The sequence below is a fragment of the Temnothorax longispinosus genome, chromosome 2, assembly GCF_030848805.1.
Source record: "Temnothorax longispinosus isolate EJ_2023e chromosome 2, Tlon_JGU_v1, whole genome shotgun sequence".
NCBI lineage: Eukaryota > Metazoa > Arthropoda > Insecta > Hymenoptera > Formicidae > Temnothorax > Temnothorax longispinosus.
The window spans coordinates 6,687,719-6,712,835 of NC_092359.1; the positions used below are offsets into that span (position 1 = coordinate 6,687,719).

General features: G+C 41.4%; 1 protein-coding gene across 16 annotated transcripts in view; it reads right to left on the reverse strand.

The window, feature by feature from the left end:
* Nucleotides 1-25,117, reverse strand: part of LOC139808227 (uncharacterized) — a 287,997-nt gene that overhangs the window by 45,722 nt on the left and 217,158 nt on the right. For all 16 annotated transcript variants that reach the window (XM_071769970.1, XM_071769964.1, XM_071769969.1 and 13 more), the window contains one exon: nt 19,601-19,647. In XM_071769970.1, the coding sequence (XP_071626071.1) occupies nt 19,601-19,647 (47 nt within the window). The remainder of the gene's footprint in view (nt 1-19,600; nt 19,648-25,117) is intronic.

Here is a 25,117-nt window from a genome sequence, read left to right on the forward strand (position 1 = left end):
GAGGCATATATTCAGTGTGCGTGTACCGAGAAAAGAGAGAAGACGGCAGTTACGCCTTTTTAGAGATGTTCAAAAGGACCTCGCTTGTAGGACAGCTCATTTACACACGATATTTGTTGAAATTTTTTACGAGTCTTACCATAGTGAACATGAAAGCACGATGTGTATTATTCGATTAAATTATTAAATATACTTTTTCAGATATTAAACAGAATTATTTAAAATAATTGTTTAATTAACTATATCAATTGCTTATTAATATTAAAATCCTGAAAATAATATTTCTTTTTCCATGATAAACGAACGAGATTACTTATATAATTTGTAGTATGATATTCATTCGTTGGCGAGAAAAAGAAGGGAAGGAGATTAGAGAAGGAGAGAAGTAGAGGCGCCTGTGGGACGTCGATGGCGTGACAGATTGCCTCCAGTATTTTCCACCACATGTATCATCGCTAGACCTTAGCTCTCGATGCTCGCAACTTCGCCATCCTCCTTAATTGGCGTCTCCTACATCGAAGGTACTACTCGTCTCGCCGACATCGAAAATCGCTCGTCTCGTTAATACGCACATCCGAAAATGTTCTTACTCGATAAGCAATCACGTCGAAAAGCCGAACTCTCTAAATTAATGTACGACTCGCTGAGACGAGGCGTGGGTAATACATTGATAATAGAACGAAGGGTCGGTGACAAACTGCCGACCGCACTTTCATCGTCAGGGATGCGATTAGGGAAAAATTCGTCCTGTTTTAATGGGGAGTGAAAATTAAATACCGCGGTATGTCCACCCCTTAAGTCCGGCCACCTAATAATTCATACGAGGAATGTAAAAAGGGCAGTGCAGGACCCCTTTTTCCACGGGCACGGAGAAAGCGCGAAGAGCGCGGCGGAAGTCAAGGGGGTAGAAAAAATACGGGCTCCTGTTTATCTTGAGATTTGTAGCCGCCTTGTTTCCCGGTATTTATTGGCTGCTCCGGGAGCGGGAATACCGCAGCCTGACGGACCGTTAAATTTTATTATGTTTTTTTCACCGATGCCGAAATAACGCGACGCCGGATACGGCTGCCTGTATCGCAGTAAGGATAAATTCTGATCGACCGTGGTACAACATTTCTCTCAAGGGCCATAGACTCGCGAGCTCTCCTGCCTTATCCTCACGCTCTCGTTCTGTCACCCTCTTTGCGCGGAGCTTGGAAACGAAATTCGATTTACGTGGAATATCAAATGATATAATAATAATACGATTATAAATAGGTATACATTTTGCTCTATTTACAATCAAAGTTTTTTAATTTCTTAAATTCGTGGCAGGTAGATATGTTTTATACATATTTTACTTAAAAAATTTCTAAGCTAAGCTAATGCGAGAGTTTCACACTTGGCAAACGTTATAGATTCTAAATGTTAGAAACGCATTGTAATGTATTTCTATGAGTAACGTCTACAACACTCGTAATAACGACGAGTTTTCACCTCGGCGAATTTGTTAGGAAGGCTCGTGAGCACATGTATTCTCCCCCAAGTCTGCATCCTGCAATGGTCTAACCGCCTTCCCGTGCGAGGTCATATCCGAGATTAAGGAGAAACCGTGGTTGCAGGCTCTTCAGAATGATAGTTGTAGGCATGGTAGAGACTCTTCGCTAAACCAGGCGCCTCATTATCTTAACAAATCTAATCTCGTGGTGGGTGTTTATAAATGTCTTGTTTTCCCCTAAAACGACTTTAAGGACTGACGAGGAGAAAGACGGGAGAGTTTCTACAGATTACAGTCTACAATCCCTTTATTGTCCATAGAGGTGGAAAACAATGTTTCACCATATATAGAATATATGTATATAATAAAAATATAAATGTATATTTTTGCCATATTTTATTATAAATAATTTGAATTTATAAGAATCAATTTAAGACATTCTATTTCTTATCTTTAACTATATTATTAATTCTTTAATAAATATATATAAAACTTTCGTTGTTTAATTGAGAAAGTATAAAAATTAACAAAAAGATGTTATTGTTGATGCCAATGACATTTCTTAAATCATATAACTTTTTATGCTAAATAAGGCATGGCACAGCGTTGAAATATAAATAATTAGGCGTATAACGTGTTATACGAATCAACTAGATTCCTAGTTTAATCGGTGTCTGCAGACACGAGAATGTGGAGAACACAAGGCTGGCATTCAAGGAAGGGTAGGCCTCTGTTATTATAAGATGGAGAGTACAGCTTGTCACAGAATCGAGAGACCCTGATCCCTAAAGAGCAATAATACGAATCCTCTCTTTATCTTTCTCTCGCAGTTATCATTAAAATTGTCAAGGCACGCGTAAAAGTTAATTCAAAAGTTAATTCAAGCCTTTATGGTAGGCCGTGATGTAATCTTCTTCTTGATCCTCTTAAAGATCTTAGGCTACTCTTTTTCATGCGTTTCATTAACCCACTTTATATTGTAAGAATAAAGTGTCTAAATGCCATAGAATTTTTTTCTGCTATATAATTTTATGTTTATATATCTTATAATTATTTCTATAACTAAAAGTTTCATCAAATGTAATATTAATCAAATTCATTAGAAATTGATGCAAAATGGCAACAATATATTAGCATATATAGCTGCTCTATTTTGAATATACATGTAATCATTTTACTTTGAGTCAAATCTTGCTTTAACCACGTCGTCTCCAGAAATCGCAAAACGAGAAGCTTGCACCACAGTAAACTCTTTCTCTTAAATTTTTATTCGAATCTCGTACGAAGAGGTTGCATCGGGGGCTCGCTTCATCCTCGAGAAACCCAGGCTCTTCTATTCTGTCTCGTCTTGGGCATAATTTGCACACAAAGTACTAAGGAGTAAAGTACTATGCGGGGTGCCAGCACCGTGTTATACGTATCCGCGTTGTACGTGTGCGCGTTATGTATGTACCGAACCCGAAGACATTATGCTAACGCCCTTCCATGCGATGGTTCTCTGATGCGCCTGCCTTAGGTTCTCGTCCTTAATAATCGATGCGAATACAAAACACCTTTGAATTAATTAATAATTATTACGTATAAATTTTTCATTGTTTATCATTTTCGTAAAATAAAGGCTTTCGTGCTTAAAAATTTCTCTTTGATTATAAACTTCATGTAACATGTCTTTAATACCTCCAATTATACATCAATGAAAATATTTTATTATTTTTAATCAACACAAAAATAAAACATTTTTCATCGATTAATTAACGTCAATATTATTTCTCTTTGCCTCTTAAAATTCCATCAGTTTTTCGTTATAAAAGATTTTCTCTGTATCAGTAATTGAAATGCAAGAACATTAATGGCGGACACAGCACGGGCCGCATATATGTATGAATAACGACCACCGGCTGGCTCTAACGAAGGAATAAGGAGGCATTCTTCCGTCAGGTAATAAAAAGCCTGTCACGTAGCGGTGGCTCCGCCGAGGACGACCGCAATGAGAAAGTGTGGGTAGCCAGAAAGAAGGGAAAGAATACTGATTCATTATTCAATCTGGGTCGAGTGATTAGCATGCGCCAGTGCTCGACGTCTTAGTCCTCGGATCCTTCTAAATAATGTAAGGCGAGCCGCTAGCCCAAACCACCTTCCTGATGGTTCCCTGACTTTTCTAGCATCGCCTTGAATATATTTCCAAATTATGCACGCGTTCAGATATGGGTAATACTTTTCTGTAAATATTTTAAATATCTATCGCACGTAAATATTCAATTATATCATACATGTATCAATATTATCGTAATTATCTCTGTAATTTCATTCATTTTCCAATATATTTTCAAATTATACATTTAAATACAATTAATTGACTAAAAATTCAAGAGTCTTTTTGAAACAGTCGTTTGCAATTTCAACAATAATTTTAATAATATTTCTAATTTCTTGAATACACTGGAACTCTCTAGCGGTTATACAAAATTTACATCACACCGCTTTAAAAGTGGCATGTTTCGATTATCCGACGGTAGATTATAGAAAAGACTAATAATACTCTCTAATCCGTCCACGAAAAAATATCGTTGTCTCGAATCTCAAGGGACAAAGAAGGAAAAGGCCGAAGGATAAAACATTTTTAATGTAATTAAGTGGGAATCTCTGCGGTGTTCTGCCCTGTTCTGCCCCGACGTTACCGTTACCAACCTCCTCCCTTTCTCCTCTGCCTCTCCGCTCCTCCGGAGTTGACGGTGGTCTCGGCTTGAGATCTGGATGTAAGAAGGGTTGTATTCAGCTTGCCTCCGGGGCATGTTAATGCACTCCGAGATCTTAGCACTTACACTCCAACACGCCCGTCCTCGTCGTTGTCGTTCTCCTGCCTGCTTTTCCATCCCCAGCCATTTTCTCTTTCTCTTAAACTACCCCCGACCAAAGTCTCTGGCGCCTCTAGAGAGCTTTCACGGACGCCGCCTTAAATCCGGATCTCTGCGCGCCTTTGCCTTCCCCCTCCCCCTCCCATCTCTTACTCCCCCGAACCACCTCTCGTCAACCTCGAAGCTCGTGTACCCAACTCTCGAAGCCACCGCGAAATTTTCCATCCAAAAGAAGTACCTTCGTGGAAATTTTATTCTTGTTTAAAGACCTCACGATTTAAATTTTGATTACTGTGTAATAATTATATAATCGTACCCATGATTATATAACCTTAGTGCCTATTTTTATTGCCTAAAATTATTAATAACACGTAAAAATAAATCATTTACAATTAGAGATAAAATGCTACAGAAAGTCAAAATATTCCAAATGCGTTTGCTCTTGACAATTTCAATCAATAATAACAACAAATTCCCTTTGAAAGCAAAAAGAGAAACTTCGTGTTAAAAATAAGCTATCTTTTTGCTGTCTAAAAATGATCTGTACTTTTACTTTAAAGAAGCTTTTGAGAGAAAGAGAGGCCGAGAGAGAGAGAGAGAAAGAGAGAGAGAGAAAGAGAGAGAGAAAGAGAAATGCTCAATGGCTACGAGGATGAGAGAATCCACGGAAAGAAATCTTAATTAACGAGAGGATTGTTCCAGTCGCGAAAAATCGCTGAAGTACCAACCAGCAGAATCAAGCGTGGCTTTCGGCGTGGCGCGCCAGCCGGGGATGATCATTTCAGACTCAGGGGATGAGAGGAGAGGAAAAACGCCGCTTTTCCCGAGGACGATGGGCGGCATGGCCACACGGTGGTGGTGCGCGCAAGGGCACACAAAGCCCTTGACGGATGGGTAGCCACCGGGCTGCGGCGTAACCCCCACGATTACGAGTGACCACCTGTTGAAGGTCCTATACGCACCTGTGTACGCACACACGACTCGTCCTCCCCGCACCACGAATACAGACGGCATTTTCATCCGTGGTGGCAGAAGAAACGATCCGTAATAATATGCGTCAACTTCCGGACATAAATTACCGGGAACGATCGGCGAAAACTTGATCCACACAGAATCATATATGCACGAATAATACATTTATTCAAGTAGAGAAAAAGAAAAAAATTAAATGAGAGAATAATTTGGTTAAATTATATGTACAAATACAAAAATTTTATATAAATTTAAATATACAACAAAGACAGCGTTATATTTCCACTACATTTCTTTCAGACTGAAACAAATCCATTCGACGATTAACGATACTCGATTGTACTCCTGTATCCTGTCGCTATGAATCAAGTTCTCGTCGAAACAATCGCTATGCTGACGCGACGTTGAAGAGCTCGGATGCAGCTCTGAACACGGAAAAGTGCTTCGGCGTTTTTGCACGGTCGAGCGCTCGTCAATCCGGAGATCGAGAGCATACTCGCGCGCGCGCAAGTGTGTATGTGTGTATGTATGTGTGTATATTTTTTTATTCTTGGTCTCTCTCCACATCAGTCCTCCCCCCGCTTCAGTCACGGCCGTAGAACGCGACGGGGACGCTTTATTTCCACCCCCGTCGCGATCGTTCCATTTGTTTCGCAGCCGGCATTGCATGCCTTGCGGCGACGAGCTTTCTCTTTCCACCTTCTCTATTTATCTGCCTCCCACCGCCTCTCTTTTTCTCCCTGCCACCCTCTCTGTCACCCTTGCTCTTCATGGTAGATCCGAGCGGTGGACGAATCGACTCGACGTTATCTCGACATATCCGCGAATACACGTTTAATGCGCGACGCCGACGTATTTATTCACCGGCGTACTTTCCCCATTTTGACGAATGACGCGGCCACATCGCGCGCTACTAGTCTCTGAATGCCGTGTTGTCCGCATGATTTTTCGCCAGCAATACGAGAGGCGAATTCCCTTTTCTCGGGAAAAAATTCAGCGTGCGTAAAGAACAATTAAGAGTTTAAAAGCAAAAGCTGCTATGAATAAAATTTGGGCGTTTGTGATTTCATATGACGCTTCGCAAGATTTAATGTTAATAAATGTAAGAAAAAAAAATGTAACTTCGTAGATGTTACTGTACATATGATTCATGTCAAGGATGTTATCTTCACACATACATCAATGTATATCTAATTTGAAGAAGACGCAAAACTAAGAAAGATCGAAAACGCGCAGTTCTCTTGGCAGGTGCTCATTAGTAATCCAACATCGTGCCGTCCATTACGCATTCCGATTCCACGTTAACCCCCTCAAAGTTGCCCCAAACCCTCCAGTCTCGTCTTATAGGTTCCCCGATAATCCATCGTCATCGTGTTGAACCACCTTGTCAACACAGAAGTTTGAGCAGCGCGCATTTCGTATTACTTCGTGCTAATTTTACGACTGTTCATCAGAAATTACGTAACTAGGCATATTAAAATCCCTCTATATTTAAACAAATATTTTCTTTTACAACATGAAAAATTTTTTGTCATAATCTGATACAAATTAATAAACGAAATTTGGCGGCGATGACCACTGCCAACGAGGAATAGCCTCGGCAAGAGGCAATCTATGACGGGGAAGTAGTACAAGTCAAACGAGCGTCGGCCAGCCGAGCCTTTTCAACTTCTTCTTTATTTTTTGGCGGTAAGGGCGACCGCCGCTTAAAGTGGCGGCTCGCTAATGATAGTCCAACCCTTCGAGGACTTCGCGACCCGAACCCTCTCGAAGCCGGCCTGCATCTGATGGCACTTCAATCCGTTAATTGGTGTACAACTTTTTCGCTATCCCTCTTCACGTTCGCTCATCTCTCTTCTCTCTTCTTTTCGAGACGGGAAAAAAAATTTATTAAATTAACCGCTGGCCGAGCGACATTGCCCCGTAACTTTATTTCACACAGGACTCCACAGAGTAATCTTCATGCCGCTTATGCGTTGGTCGTGGATATTTAACGTTTTACTCGAGTCACTGCCCGCTGCTTTCGACGTTCACGCTTGACGAAACTTTAAAACTCACTTAAACGCATGGCGAGTAATTTTTATGCCTTCTTGGATGCTCAGAAAGCGAATTAGCGATTTATAATCAGGTAATAAGTCATTTCGCTTTGTATATTGAGCTCCTTTTACGAAATAATTTCTAAATTAATTCAACAAGTACTTCTAATATATTCATATCACTTACAAAAACATTAATAAAGAGTACACTACGCAATAATAAATTATTTTTGTGCGAAAGACTCATAAATATAAACATGTACGTTACAAAAAGTGATATTTGCAATAATCAATTCTAAAACATGTTCATAACACCATGAGAGTATTATGTACAGTTTTAAATATATTCGATCAAAAATATGCAGCTAAAGCACGATTTCGCATAATTACTTAGCAATTCTAACTGCAACGATCGGCGGGAAGAGGGATAAGGCTTACACGGATCCTGCCAAATGGCAGGAGAGAAAAAAAAAGAAAAACGAAAGAGAGATCACCGCCGGTATTCAAATCGATTACACGAGAGCCAATGTAAAAATTATGCAAATGTCGTTTACAAGTGAATGGGACCCTCGCGACGAGCGAGGTTACAATTAGGCAGGAGCCAATTCAATATCGAGGGCCATTCGAGAGAATATTCAACGGGATGGTATTAAATGCCGACTGGCTCGTTTCTATAAGAACAGATCGGCGTTATCGTTAAAACCGCGCCAGCATTTCGTGTGACAGATGCGTAAGCGACAAGAAATCAAAGAGGATCAGGAGAAAGCTGCAGAGATCCATACGACTTGTACTTGTAATACATTTCGAATGCTAATAATATATTACTATATCCTTTCTTCTTTGACTCCTTCAAAGCTTAATTTTTAAATTATATTGATTAATTATACAAATAAAGCGTAATGTAATTGTTAATAATACTGCAAAATAATTATAGATTTGCGCTAATCTGTACAAATTATAATACAGTTTGCTGTAATAGTATGATAATATAAAAAAACCTGAACAGGTATATACATATATATACACATACACACACACATATATATATAATTATAGAATTCAAATGACATTACTACAATTCAATTAAGTTTAAGTTTATCTACAGGTTTGTTTTATCCTTAAAAAAAGTATCCATTAGTGAATTTCTTTCATTAATCAGAGAGTAAAAAAAAAGTTGTCTCTTGTATACGCACTTATGTGTATCAGCCAAAATACGATACATTAATATAATAGTATGCCGCGGTCGAACCGAAAGTCGAATAAAACTATTTCTTCGTTAAACCTGCTTTAGTAGGTTGTAACCACGAGTACATCCCTTGAAGAGACCCTCCATGCTTAAAGCATCGATGGAATTACCGGCGGGTGATGAGTTTAGCGGAAGGGATATACGAGATGAGAGAGGTCTCTCTCCTCTCTTCGTCCCTCTTCATCCCCTTCGCGATCCGTACTGAGATATTCTAGGCTTCGTTGGGAAATGATGAGCCACGCCAACGTAGACTTCGTTCGGCCGACGTTCATTCGAGCGTTTTAATTATAACGATATCCCTGCACTCGAAATCGACGTATCGTGTAATCCAAAAATGAGACCAAAATGTGATTGCTATCTTGAAAAACGTGTAGCATTTGCATATATAAAAAAATCTCCCCCAAGAAGAAATCTTTCGCGTGCCACGTTGGATTACGATTGGATTAGTCGAGGATAGGTTGTCGTAACGACATTAAAGGACGCGGGTGCGTTTAAGAAGCCGAAGGATTCGACGGATTATGGATTTCTCGCGCCCGCCTTCATCTACATATGTTCTCGTCAGCTGCGCTTTGTTTCCCGAATAAGAGCTCATCACGGATGCAAAACCATCCATTCATATTCAAAATTTTATATCTCGGCCGCGGAGGGGCTAATTTATTCGGCTTCGATCCCGTCCGCGACAAATCCAAACGACGCACCCTCCTCTCTGCCACCCTTGCTTCGCCTCTCTCAAACGCACGACCATTAATAATCTTACCATTAGTTTTTTTATTTTAATTTTTTTCTTATTAGATTTCGAGAAATCTTAGAATAGAGAAAAAAAAACCAAAAAATTGACCATGAGTAACATCGGTGTTACACAAATGATGCATTTAGTCAAGAAAAATACGAAAGGTTCGAATTTCTAAATATGCAGAATTACTCTTTCGTTCGTTCTCTCGGTGTTTAAGCGAGGTCCAAAGAGCAGCGCGTTGCAGCAGCCGCCAGCACTGCACCCTCTCACGTCCTGCTCGCTCTGTCTTCCGTCGAAGAGATAATCATATTAGCCAGGCCATAACTTGTCTATGCATAAGTATAATACCGTGGCGCCCGTAGTCCCAGGATCCTAGCCAGGATACCGCGTATATTTTACGCGCTCTGCTCGGCCGCGTTCGCGCGCGCGTGTACCCTCAGGACCCTCAGCCAGACCCGAGAACTCCGACCGGCTGCCGTTGCCGCTGGCTGCCGCTGCCGCCGCCGCCGCCGAGAGAGAGAGAGAAGGCGCGAGATACACTGGGGTTTAGGTGCGCAACGTACAACGTTAATCAGCCTAATTGAATTAAGCACGCGCGACTGTTGTAATTATGACTATTTATAATGATCCCGCCCGCGCGCTTTGCGATTCGCCCCTCCGCGCGTGGAATATTAGTTTACGCCGCGAACGCGTCGCATTTAATGCCCGACGTCGTCGCCCGAGCTTGTTAACGGAGAGGCGACCGAGCGCACGGCGATACACGGAGTTTCGAACAATCGTCTAAAGTGGAAAGATAAGCCGTTGCCGTCGTGACGACCGAAACAGCGCCGTGGAAAGTTAACGATACTTTCTCGTTGTCAGAAATAGACTAGGCACAACAAACAGGAAAGTCAAATCGTAAACAAATTATACTAAGCGCTCTGTAATAAGATAGACTCGTGATAGACTTAATATCAATAATTTTGTGGCCTAGAAAGAAAAAAAAATCGTGCTGTGCTATTTCATATTTTTTGTTTCTAAACTATGGAATCAGTAAGTAGTTTTAGTTTAAAATTATACTGACGTAAAATTATACTGGCAAGATACATTATATTTTCAATTTCAATGTCGCATATAAAAAAAGAAAATCAGAAGTAGTCTTCAGAAACGTTTAACTGTTGGTAGTAAACGACACATTCCACTTATCTAATCTGCTCTCTTTATCATCGTAAAGAGGCGGCCGGTAAATGTACCGTATTAATGAAAACGGGTGTTAGCCAGGATTTCCGGGTGGCTCGCTCTCTTCGCGCCTTCCTCCCGGGGCTCTCTCCATCCACCCTGTATATTTCCCTCTTGCGCGCACCCACGCCTGGGCACGCATCAGAAGTCGTACTTCATTAAGTCGGCAACACTTCTTCCAGCGACGTTACTCATCCCTTTGGGACAGGCGCCGCGAGGAGGCGAGATCGAAAGGGAATAAGATTAATTGCATTCCGCGCAGACGAGAGGAGGCGTATTTTAACGCAAACCGCCAATGCTCGCTCGTGGAAACGGCGCGGCGACGGGGCCGAACGAGCGGCGAGGGCGAGAGGATGGCGGAATGAGAAGAACGACAATACCCCGGGTGGAAAGACGAGGACGAAGTCGCGAGAGAAGCGAGATTCCTGCCAACGAGATGGGGGGTGAGGAGCGAGCCGACGAGCGTGACTGAAAAGAGGACCAAGAAGGAGAAGACAGCGCCCAAGGCCCTTGTTGTATTTATCATATAATTACCATAATAGAGCTCCGCGCCGCACTCCGCCACTGCCGACCAATCCCGCCCGCGCTTTCCCCGCGTTCCAGGCCACAACCGCAAATTGGAAACTCTCGAATACATTTTCCCTTCGTCGCTCACTCGCTCGCTCACTCGCCGCGCTCGAAATTGTTCGCCGTAGGACGTCGGCCGTCGAGTCGGAAGGATGCTAACGACAGCAGCGCGAATACGCAGTCATGGAACGCCTCGCTCGGCTCGAGGATGATCGACGTATGGTCATTAGATACAATTTGTCTGCGTAGCTGCACTCTGTCTGACACTAGTCGTCGGAGTAATTATGGCTCGACTTAATCAATAATTGCGCGCCGTTCTCCGTTTGGGCCTTTCTATCGAGACTCTAGCTATGTACAGTCATTTACCGGAAATTCAGAACCCGTCGATGTATAAAATGCATTATATTTTTAGTATTTTAAACCAATTGAATTACAGACTTGATTACTATTTCAATAATCCATTGTTTACCTCAGCAAACTTCATTAAATACACGTATTATCACGTTATTAAACTGATTGCATTCAACAATTTAAATAATACGTGTGTATTTATACTCGCTCATTTTGTAAGAAATGGAACATACATCTTGAAGATAAAAATTTGAATCATCTATCTATATTTCATTCTTTCTTCAATTTTCTATTTATCTATATTACATGTTAATTTTGCCATTTACTATAAGTCTACAAGTTGACAATAAAACACTCCTCAAAATCAAGGATTTATCTAAATTACTTGAATTAATTGAAATAGATAAGAGCAAAAACTAGTATAACGAAGTAAGGGCTTGGAGATGACTTCTTTAGTTTCTTCGCTAACCACGAATCATCCCCGCCGACATCACCTTTTGAATCTCTTGGCCCCCTTTCCTGGTCACCCGATGTGCAGCCCGGCGGAAAGATATTGCAGCTAAACACTCGGTTCTTTGATGCCGCCCTAGTCCGGGATCTCTATCCCCGGGTACGCTGGCGGATAATTAACGTTAAAGGTTAATCCCGCGGAGAAAGACGACAGGATAAGAACGGGCTGACAGCAGCTCCTCGGCTCCCGTTCCTCTGGCAGATATAATTTGATTGGAACCTCGAAAATGGTATGCTGAAATTGAGTCTTTGGATTCAAACATATCCCTTGAAACGCGGCGATCTAGAATATATTCGTTAGTGCTATATTTGGTTTTTACTACAACGAACTGAGAGATGAAAATAAAAGAATATTCTTAGAATAAGATAAAAATATCCGTAATTTTAAAGATTATATTCCGGAAATATGTCTGGGAGTATTCTTCGTTTCTCTACAGAATACTTTTAAGATATTCCTACTTTTTAAGATAATAATCTCGATAGTTTTTTTTTCCAGAGAATTATGATTCGAAAACATTTTTATCACATTTTTTAATTTTGCAACGCATTTTATTTCTTTATTTGATTAAAAACACGAGAAAATTAAGTCGTAAAATTGCGAATAAACAATTAAATTGTTTATTTTAATGTAATTAAAAATTATAACGTGATGATGTATAATATGTATATAAATATGAAATAAATATATATCAAGTTCAGCATTTATCATATTTTAAGTAGCAAGTGCATTGATAAGCGACGGAGACGAGCGTCGCGCAGGACGCGTAAAAACGTCTAAATTGCGCGTAAATAATTATATTTGCATATTCATCGAAAGGTAAATATTTAATGCCCACGGAGCATAAAGGGGCAGCGTGAAGTGTAACGTATACGTGAAAAGAGAGACCGGTGAATTCCTGGAGGGAAGAGGAGGAGGAGGAGGAGGAAGAGGTGGAGGAGGCAGGAAGAGGGTTGGACGCTGGCGAAGGGTTGGCCAGCCGTGTACGCGCGGCCGCCGCCACGAGCTGACGGAAAAGGGGTTGAATGTACATCGCGGCTCGTCGGAAATTTTAGCTTAATTTTACTTAACTACACTGGACTGCCCGTGGGCGCCCGGCTGCAGGGACAAGTGTTATTTTTGTAATTCCGAGCGGCGCTAATGGGAGACCTCGGCTTAACTCCGACCGACCGCCAACAAAAGAGGGGTGTTTACCACGCGCAATGAGTATACGGCTGCGCGGGAGTAGTAACCGACACCCTACCGCCTCCGCTTGTTGCAAACGCGAAAAGAGCTCGACATTAGTTGACCGATGGACGAGACCGGAAACGTGGGTCAAAACGTTCTTTATGGAAAACACGAACACTGTTCGTCTCTTCTAAGAAAATATACCTTGAAATAAGCTCAATATGATGCATTATATACAGTTGCGTTAATATATTTCTCTTCTCAATGTTTTCTTTCAAAATGAATCATTAGCGTTGTATTTTGTGCACAGCATATAATTAAATAATATATTAAATATAAATCAATAAATAAAGTATATTGTAATTATTTTTGTTTCAAAATTATTAAAGAATATATACTTTCTAGTGTATATGCTATATCTTATCAATTTAATATGATGAATGATCTAAGGACCCTCTCTCTCTCTCTCTCTCTCTCTATCCCTGTAACTGACGCGTTACTGTCAAGGCATTATCAACGGCGAAGATATCGAGAAGATGCGAAAGGGCGCTGATGAGATTCGAGGGAAAACTTGCAGGTATGGAGCGTAGAACAAGTTACAGAAGCTGAGACGTGTATCGAGCGTGAATATTACATCGATCAGGGTTTGACGATGCGGTACAAAGGTGGGAGGGTGAGAGGGAAGGGGAGAGGGAGAATCGGGGAAGCAAGGATGATGTCGCCTATTATCCCGTGAAACACCTGAGCCCCGTTCTCCGTTACGTGCTGGTCCCGCCATCCCCGTTCTCTCCCGCGTCGCGCGCGCGCGAGAAAGTGTATGAAAACGAGCACGCACTCTCCGTCACCGACGTCGGCCAAATTGCACGACCTCCGCGTATTATCCGCCCCTAAATTATTCCCCGCTAACCGCAAAAATAGCCCCTCGTCTCCCGCAAACCCTCTCGTCCTCCACCCCGCAAGACTCCCTCGGTTTTCTGCATCGTTACATTTTCTCGGTTAACGCGCTGCGCGGTTCATTGTTTCAACCGCATCGCAAGTATACTGAATCGTCATTAATAAAATATGTTAATGTGGCGCCTTCTTCGTTCAACGATATCGTTGTAATTTGGTGAATTGAGAATCAGACGGCTGGACAGAGGGGACTGAGAGAATCGACAATTTTATTTGTCTACTTAAAATTAAAATAGAAATTTATATTAGATATAAAATTATTAACGTTTACAAAATTAAGATAAAGCTGATGAATTTTACTTTTTGATGCCTTAATTACAGAAGTAAACTGAATAGTGATGATAGATATGGTCTGTGCTGGGTAAAATCAAAGATCGTTATTATTGCCAGTTCGATAATTAGCAGTAGAACGAATTACGAACGAACGGTATACGCATCAATCATGGACTCAACTTTTTCACGGATGCTGGCTACGTATATGCATATTAATGTATGTTTGGTTAGGAGAGCGTATCCCAGTCTGACATGATGGACGCTACCGGAGACGAAAGTTGAGAAGGTTGTAACGGCTTCTGGCACCGTATGTCGGATTTCCATTCGACGAGAGATGGATGGCCCAATCCATGGAACATTGATCACTATTAAATTGCATATACCGGTGGAAAGGTACTGTATGTGACAGTTTAATATATCGCAAATATAATTATAATTGCGTCTTCAAACTTATCTCTGATGATTGTTTTATGAGAATATTTTCGTTAGGTACAATATTCGACTAATAAATGGGAAAGTAACTCCTAACGCGAAATGTGAGTAGAAAGTTTGACAAGCTGCCACGCGTATAACGCGTCGAAACAGCATTGTCCATTATTTACATGCGGACGCACACGCTCAGGTGCCGCGTTCAGGAGTCTTCGGAGAGGCAAAAGTTGCGAGTCCGCGGTAGCGGCGGCGGCGGCGGCGGTGGCGGCCTGGCCATCAGGTCCGATTCGATAAAAGATGGATGATCCAACCGACGGCCGTATAGTCGATCGGTCTCCGAGCTGACGCCTCCGAAGATGAAATGCACCCTTGGCGACCCCAGAACCGACCCTAAGCCCCCGTACACCCCGTTTCTTTCCCCCTTTCCCCTCTCTCTCACTCTCGCGATAGCACTTTGCCAACCGAAGGCATATTTACGAGAGAGGAGCGTGCCCCGCGTCAGAACGCACCACCATCCCTTGGATATACGCGATTTGGCATACAAATTCTATCATATGTAACCCGGAAAAATGTTTATTGGTCCGGCTAAGGGTTATTAGGTCCGGCTTCTAGTTGATCTGCTTGACGTAACCAGTCGTCTCACGTAGCTCTATGAAATTGGGTCCACCGAGTCGAGAGTGAAAGCATAAGTCTTCTTTACAACCGACTACTCTGTATTTTGCATTCCACACGACGCGGCTTGGAGGCCGTCCTTTGGAAAGTTGCAACGATAAAAAAAGATGTTATTGTAGTGAAGAGAAACAAATCGATATTACGTATAGAGATGTTCTCTCCCGTGAATGATTCAAAAGTTATTTAATTTATATGTATGTCTTTTTATCGTTACTATCACATACAAGAAAATCAAAGATATGCGGTAGTGATAATATGTGTGCGCTTGCGAAATAAAAGAATAATGAACATACGTTAATGTCTATTTTTATATTGGATTGGACAAGATGCAATCCGCGAGATTTCGAGAGAACGCCATTTCGTGGAACGCGAGAGAATTTATAGGAATAGTCGAAGAAGCGGAGAGTGTGAGAAAGGATACGAGATGAGGACGAAGGATCTCTGGTTTCCTCGCGGGGTTCCCGCACGGCGGTGGTCGTGCCGGGGAACAGCAGTACATTATTTCTTGATGTCAAATAAAGCAATTAGCATGTGCCCTGACCAGGGTCCGCAGGTTCTAACCCGAGTAATCTCGCCGGGGTCCCCGGCGTGTGCGACATCTTCATCAGAGAGACGGACCCTCCTCTCTTCTCCTTTCTCCGCCACTTTCCCGTCCCGTCGCCCCTCACGCCGGACGATGGCGCGATCACGTGACTACTCTGCACCCTCAGAGACGAGGGGTGCTCGATGCTGCGGAAGAGTGAGAGCACGGATCGACGAGAGGAAGATGGCCGCTCGGTATAAGGGCGAGGGAGAGGATTGGGAGGAGAAAAATCAAGAGGCGGGAGGGGGGGCAAGAGAAGGTCGTGTCCACCGAGTGAAGGCGCTTCCAAGGGAAATTTCACAAAGGCTGACCCGCTGGTAATGAATGTTATATAACCCTTTTAATGCTTTAAGCCTCTTAGATTTTTCAGTGCGCTCTCGACGCGCACGCCTCCTTCGTTCCCATCCCTTCGCCTTTTCTCCTGGAACGAGCCAGCGGCGGAGGTAGTTCACGGTAGAGGGGGTGAGCGAGGAAAGTCATGCCCCGGGGTAGGTAATTATGTGGCGGACGTAAATTAAGCTTGTTTAGATTGGGATTTTTATTAAGGTCTTTTATGAAAGAGAGTGCCGCCACTAAATGGCGCACGGTATACACTCCGACACCGGTACTCCTTTAAATGCCACCGGAGGAGAAGCCGCAACACGTTTATTTCATGACTAGTGCTTGCGACAATGAGATTTAAAAGTCAAATTTGTCAGGAATAGCCATATCTCACAAAATCATATTTTTTGTAAATAATAATTATTACCGCGTATTATTTAAAATTGAAAATATTACGCTGTTAAATTATTAATAAATTATACTCAATTTTGACAATATAAAGAAAAAAAATTGTTTCTTTCTAACTTGTTACAATCCTTTTAGATATGCTGTATTAGACTTTATTAAAAATAATATAGATGCATTATAATAATTCTTGTAACATTATGGCAATCGTGTGTACAGAGAGCAACAATTCAATAGAAACTCCGAACTTGCCCAATTTCCCCAGGACTGTCCCCAAGGAAACAACGATCGGGAGATATATCTAATAGCAGCATAGGACGTACGCACTGAGGAACACGGAACAAATAAGTAAGGATTAGTTTAATCGTGCTTTAGGAGTCGAACGTTACGTGTTTATGTCGCCATTCCCTTTTTTCGAGGGAAAGAAAAAGCTATGGACCGAGTATACGACCGAGTTTACGAACCAGCGATAATACGTAAAAAGATTCAATTGATATATCGATATATATACTTAGACTTCTGTTAACAATCTATTTTCCTTAATAAACGTCAACATTCACGGTAATTATTATCTTTTGTCTAGTAATAAATAGTCCTACTTATTAATCCCAATTCATATAATAAATTTTATAACAATGCTCTGTAATGTATTAACTTTGAGTACATTTAAGTATCACCGCCAACATTAGGTGCTATTCCAAACGTAAGCGTGTCAAAATATACAAAAATATATAACTATCAATTATTACTCTAATTTGTTTTACTCGCGTACATCGTGCGTAGGCATGTTAATTCAAACATGTCCGTAACGAGCATAGCGCTACGTCAAACAGCTAACTGCTTTCGCACGAAGGCACTGAGAGCGAACTTCGAGAAGCAGTTCGCAGGTACAGACGGTTAGCTATACCCAGTGTATATGTATACCTCCGAGCCGGTAAACGGAGAACGAAGTTCTCGGTGGAAGTTTAATTCAACTGGACGGGCAGCCGGGTGTAAACGCTGAATGATTTGTTGCAAATCGAAAGCGCCCCCGCGAGCTCGAGCCCGAGCTCGAACTTCAACTTCCTGCTTGTACGGCTTACTTTATGCAGCGTTGTATCGCAGCTACCGGCTATCGAGCGGCCATCGATATATCTTTATATCAATATTTTATAAAGTATATTTTACAAAAGAAACTATGTGTACGTCCCGAAAAGTAGAAAAATATAGATATAAGAGTAGTTACTTTCTTATATATAATACAATAATTTTTCTAATTAAAATAATCTTTTTCCGTTATAGTTAAATTGAAATTTGCAAAGAATTTACTTTTATAAAGTTCGCACAATCGAGAATATACATTCTACTTTGCATCTGCTAAGGTTAATTATATCATTCTAACTTATTATATCTCATTTTTTAAGACTTATTTTTTATTGGCTATGCAATATTGTAAAATAATGAATGTTAACGTCACAAAAATTATCTAAAAATTATCGCGGAAATATCGCACCTATATTTCTCTCGTAATATTAATAAATTAATAAATCAATAATAATTAAAGGGTGGCACGCAGCCATTATCACAGACTGCACGAACGTTTTTTAAAGTGACGGTTGGAAGGTAAAGTATCGAACATCGAGATCCAGTGTCGATTTTCCCGGGTAGTTTCGCGAAGCTGGGCATGCTCGCTCGTTCTCTCGATTAGGCTTTGCCGTCATTAAAAGTTTATAAAGAAGCCGAAGTACGAAGCGGGCAACGATGTGCTGGGGGGGAGGTGGTAGATGGTGGCTTGGCAACCCCAGAACGAAAGCAGAGGAAAACCGGCACGATGGAGCAAAAGAGACAGAAGCCTGAGAGTAGAAGAGAGAAAGAGCGAGAAGGATGAAGAGAAATTCCAAGCAAGTTTTCTCATGTGCGATGCATAATGAGGAAAGGCAGACGGCGTATAAAGAGCCTACAAATGAAGCTCACACACATACACATACATACACAAGTTATACATGTATTATACATTAAAAGCAGATACACATAACTCATCTTTCTCTAACACATCGATGTAAACTTCTCTTTCGCCATAAAAAATATTTTTGAGAATTTTTATAACGTTGCACTATATCTCTTGGAAATAAAGAAATATTTTTTATTCTATTGTGACATAAAATTATTAATTAGCATGCAACTCGCGGAATTACTTTAATATTAATATTAAATAATCAATTAATATTGCTTTATAATAATTTCATTATTCTTAACAATTAACATTGTTTTAATTATTTATTACCTTAGTTATTTACTAGTATATTTCGATAAAAAAATTTGAAAACTTAGAATGCTATATGAAAATGAGTAAATTTTAAGACTGAGAGTTAAAAGTTGATTGTCTCTCATATACAAATAGTAATCATATCACTAGCCTAAAAAAATGCAAGACGTGTGCATTATAAAACATAATGTATCTTGAGTACTGTATAATTCTTATGCACTGGTATAAGATTTCGTTGATCGGTAGGCATGTTGGTAACTAAAGATACGAACACGCAATGCGAGTTGTGGTGCACGAAAACCAATTAAAGGTGTTAGATCGATCCTCCCTAGTAACTGACTTGCTAGGGTTCTCGATGAAAGCCTCAATCCTCATTTATGACACTATATTCTTTTTTCCAATTTATTAGTATATGAAAAAATACTAAAACTATTTTAAATCTTAAATAATAAGAAATCTTGCATTTTAAATAATAATAAAAGTATCGACGGATTACATTTTATCGTAATTTTTATGTCTTTGTATTATAATTATAATAATCCTCAAAAGGTCAAAGAAAATTATAAGTATACTCGATGTGTTTAAACTTACCTTGTTCATGATTTGGCGGGGATACTCCCGCCTCGCTAGGGACGGCTCTGCAACAGAAAAAACGTACTAATTACTCCTCTGAAGTTTGTAGAACCGTAGAATAACAAATATTTATAAGCTTAGGTAAATAAATATCATTATTTACATATATAGTATGTAGACAATTAGTACATTCTGCTTTCTCTCAATGCATGAAAATAAGTGATATAACGTATATATATAAATTCAATAATTCGTTCACATAGATTCCTTAGCGGACTGTGAATAATATAAAATAGTAAATTTCACTTTTTAATATACGTTTACTGCGTGACATTGAGCAAGATTCAAGAGATTTAACGGAAACGTAATCGAGAAGATATCCACTCTTTCTGTATTTCACATCCGTTCTCAACCCCATCGCCGCGCCTTATGACGCAAGCTAATGCACATAGGGTGGTCCTTGATCGCGCAGCCGAGCCCCAGCCCTTCCTCTCCTTTCCCTTCGATGGGTACCGCCGAATTCCCATAATCTAATGAATGGCCTAACCCCAATATCCTCTTGGTTCAGCTTCACCGCCGCCCACCCTTCATATACTATCGTACATGTACCACGCATGTAAATATTCTTGCTACCCGAGTGTGCGCACTTCAAAGTTCTTTAAAATTCTGCATCCGCCAACAATAATTGATTATTTTAATGCAATCGCGACTACCCTTACTCATGATTCTTTTTAAATTTCGTCAAGATGAGAAACAATTGCAATCAAAAGCTTTAAAAAAATACAGCAAGTACAAATCGATATCAGAAAAATCGTGGATATTAACGATTTAAAATTATATTCACGAAACGTTGAGCTACACTTTTGCGGAAATAAATAAAATTATATGCAGCAATAAAGGCAATTTCTGAGGCATCCAGCATGTGCGTAAGAAGCATGAATAGGGACTCGCGTAGGCTAATTGCGCGTTAAATAGGGGTGAACTCGATGGCGAAATTCTTTCGTCTAGAAAATGGACCGGACATGAGCCGGCAGCAGTCGGCGTTAATCCCGCGCGGCAGAGTAAGGACGCGCAAATGTGTTTATCTCGGGGAATAATAAAAAGGGTGACCTGACGTTCGTGACGCCAGGCGATCGCAACGAACTCGGGAATAATGTCTCGGACACAAGGCTCGTCTGCGGATTTGCCCCTGCCTCTACCACCAACCATCCCGCCCACCCTCCACCCCCTTTCAACCTCCTCCAACCTACCCTTATACGCGTGTCCGCCGCAGATTCAGACTCCTAATTAAGACGAGGGTGCGAGAGGGGTTTCAGGGGTTTCTGCCGAGTTCTCCCCTGAGGGGGCAGGGGATAGGTGGCGGGTGTATGGGTAGAAGGAGGGTTTTCCCGAGGTAAGGGGCACCCGTATCGTGCCGGAGGGGTAAGCCAAGGCAAAGGGGGTAAGGAATATTGATCACGGGACCACCACGGCGGCGAGGCAGGGACTGCCCGCACTCGCCCTCTGCTTTCATCCACCCACCCTCTCGCCATCTAACTCCAGCTTTCTCCCGGCGCTCTCTCTCTCTCTCTCTCTCGCTTTCGTTAACTGTCTCTCACCTTCTACCTTGTTTCCGACATCTTTCGCCGATCCTCTCACTCTGAAGCGAGCATGGACCGGGCCAGACTAAACCACCAAACGCCAGATGCGTGAAATCAGTCGGTTAGAACCTGCCCCGCAGCCTTTGCAAATTATTGACGCTGAAACCGCGAGGCAGATGATGCCTGCGCGCTGTTTCGTAGTGGACTTTGAATGAAGAGAGCCGGTAAGCTCAACGCTCGAAGAAGAGAGCAAAGTAAAAGCTTCTGAGATGAAACTTCTTTGTATAAACTTACCGATATAATTAGTCCGTTCGATCAAACGTGGCACGTCGCGTAGGTAGTGATCTCGTTAAGATAAAATATTTTAATATTGGAACCGAAATAGCTATAAATTTTCGCACACAGTACTATGGATCTATAAAATATACGATTATATCTTGAGCCCTCTTGCCATTTAATGAAACATTTCGGTAACTTTGTGGAAACGCCTTCACATCGTGACAAGGTTTACGAAAGTCGCAATAAGACATGGCCCTCCTGAAGGGAATTTCTGACGCTGGAAATCCGAGTAGCCTGACGAACTTTGACGCACACGCTCGGCCGAACAAGATCTACGCTCTAGACGTGTGCAGCGTTCTCACGAGTTTTCGAGAGAGATCCTCTCGAATAGCGTGGAGAAGGAGTAACTGACTTGGCTCGTTTCAAAGACGGGGACAGAAGACGGGGGTGAACAGGGGGGACCAATGGGTGGGCTCGAGTTTACACGACGTAGCGACTCGTCTTTCTACCCGTCGCCTTGCCTTAATTAAATCTCTAGACCCTTCCTGAAGAACCCGCGGACCTGGCGGGAAACTAGAAGAACCGCCTCCCTTTCTCGCTCTACAATTCACTGCGGTAACACGTCGGCTTTCATTGGTCCTCCGCATATCACTGCCAGGAATGCGCGATCGTAGTGACCGCAATATACAGAGCTTTTCAACTTGCTTAGTTTATTAGCTTAATTTGTTATATTAAAATGTCTTATTTTTTACAATTTTTACACAAACATAATTTTTTACCTTTATATTTTATTTTATAAATTTATTTTTCTCATATAGAACATTTTCTTATAAATATCATTACTGGATAATAAATGAACGTTGCTGCCATTATTTAATAAAATCAATTTTTATATTATAAAGCAATTCTCAATTATACTTAAGAAAATAATTTTAAAACTGTAACGTATTTTATTTTAGGTTCTCTGAATTTATTCTCTAAAATATGGATATAGGTACAATTTGAAATATTATTCTGTGTATAAAATAAAACTTTTTTAATTAGACATAGAATAGTAGAACAATAATTCGTTAAATTTTTGTAGTGTGTACGCTTCTAAGGAACTAATTTAATTTATACAGATATTTTTGGCAAACAAATTGTTTTCATTCTGAAAATTCTCAATGTTGATGAAAGCCATCCGTATACGAGCGGCAAATTTCTGCAACGTACAAGATATTTTCTCGCGTATACTCTATTGCCATGCTGGTGGCTTCAGATACCGTTATTTGGCGTTGTAACGAACGTCAAGGGCGACCTCGACGAGACCGGAAGAGACCTCATTGTCCAGAGGCGGGGGCGCCGATAGGGAGGGTGCGCAGCAGCGGCAGGCAGCCAACTCAAACTTTGATATGGTTTCCTAAATAACCAAGGCGACCGATACCGCAGCACGATAGTCCTCCTTCCTCCGCCTCCCCCTACCTGCCACCCGTTCACCGCCTAGACCGATCTGCGGTGGTCCGGAGAGGGTACTGTAACTACCGCCGAAGCATATTGAAACCCTCGCACCAACGGTGACCCGACTCGCCACCCCGGGTAACCCCCACCCCGGCCAATCCGCGACCCACCGTTCAGAACCGATACACAGACTGCCGTCCGTGCAAAACTTGCGGCATGAGTGCGTTTGTCATTTCGTAGGTAAACGTTACCAACTCGCGGCGCAGGCAGTAACGCCCAACGTTTTCATAATGTCGACAGGTAGCGGTTAATTCGGGTGCGGAGTGACAGGTAATCTGCAAGAGGACCACGAAGATGGAAAAGGAATGAAACTTGCAGAACCAGTGGTCCTAAAGTCGATCGCGTTGAGTTTCAATAAGGCAAAATATTACAAATTGGAACGACTAATATGTGATTAAAATAATGAATACCATATAGCACACAATGATATGAAGAGCATAAAGGAAAATCAAGTTATATATTACCAATTTTTCTTAACTTCCTTATTTTTAAATATGCTCAAATAAAAACTTGAAACAAAATGTCAATGTTCTTATATATTGTATAAAATATGCTATTTTCTCATGTAAGAAACCCTTTCTGCATTAAGAAATTAAGATCTTTAATAAATAACAATCACGGCGAATCATCGGCAATGCGCTTAAACTAAATTCTTGATATATTTTTAATAGTTTAATATTATTTTCTTCAGCGTAATCAGATAAGACCAGATGAAAAGTGGACAAGCAGATAGTCATCTAGTTTACAATTTCTTCCCTGCTCCAGGCCACCAATAGACGCGATGCCTGTATCTCAGGGCTGGCTGTTTGTCCACTAATTAGAAGCTAACAGCTGAACTAAAGTTCCGAACTTTAAAGTTTCTTGCACTCGCGGAAGCCTCTTGCTACCCATTCAATACCTCCTTTTCGAGGGTGGTAGAACGGCCGCCCTTTGAGAGGAACGACCTTCCTCCTTACCTGCCTAGCCGTCCACCTGTCTTCCTCTCTCTATTCTGTTGCCCCGGCTACCCCGGCTAGCGTTAATTACTAATTAATTGTTTCGCGTGTTTGAGTTTTAAATGGATAAGTTAAACAGCGCGTAAGAGCTTCCGACGTGAGCAAGGTGGTACAGCGGCAGTCCACCCTTCTTTTTCCCCTCTGTCCGTTCCTCTCGCCTCGCGTACGATTACCGTACAAACAGTGTACTACCGGTTAACGAAGTTAGGATGACCGTGTTAGGGGAGAGGGGGGAGAAGGAAAGCAACGCGCTCGTTCGTTTATTCGTTTTTCACCCCGTCATCAGAACACCGTTGCCTCGCTTCGCCTCGTCTCGCCTCACCTCGCCTCACTTCGTGCCTCACGATGTAATATCTCCATCACGACGCCGAACCATCGCCAGCGCTTTTAAAGTTACGTCCGATCCGACGAATACGGATGTAACTTTCATAATATAGCGACAACGTCAAAAGTTGAAGCTAGTTCTCATAAAATCGCCTAATACAATATAGATTTTACGGTTGAAATATAGTCTTAATAGAGAAGAGTTCATTTCTATTAAGACTTTAGTATTTACGTAACGAACATTTGTTTAATTACTATATGTATATAGCATATATTGTACTTAATTAAATACTGTTTTAACACGCAACTTGTCACAAATAAAACTTCTTCGCGTGATTCCTCGAGAAAAATAAGTTCTGTTTTTATTAATTGAAGCATTTTATTTTGGATTGCCATTCCTTGACCAAAAACTTTCATGAAAAACGACTCGCTCGAGAAACTTGTACCATTACAGTGCAAATCGTCTGACGTTGATCTGAAGGCAAGGCACACCGACGAAATCGTTTTATCCCCCGTGAGAGACGCACCCCCTACCCATTGTAATCGGAGCTCAAATAAAAAGTCGTAATGCCAGATAAAACATCCCATTTGTCTAACGACGATTCTTTTCTTCGCTCCTGGGAATAGTGTACCGTGCCCCCCTGGCGAAGTGGCGGAAGTTAAATCGGGATGGTAATCATCTTAAACACCATCCTCACAAACACCTAGACGCTCCTGAGAAGATATCCTCGAGTTGCCTAATTCTCTCGTAATTGAGACGAATCGGTAAGAAACCAGCAGGAGAGAAAATTGATACTGGAACAGAGAGGACAGTGATTACCGAAAAGAGCATGTTTACTAACGTACGTTAAGTATAGCTC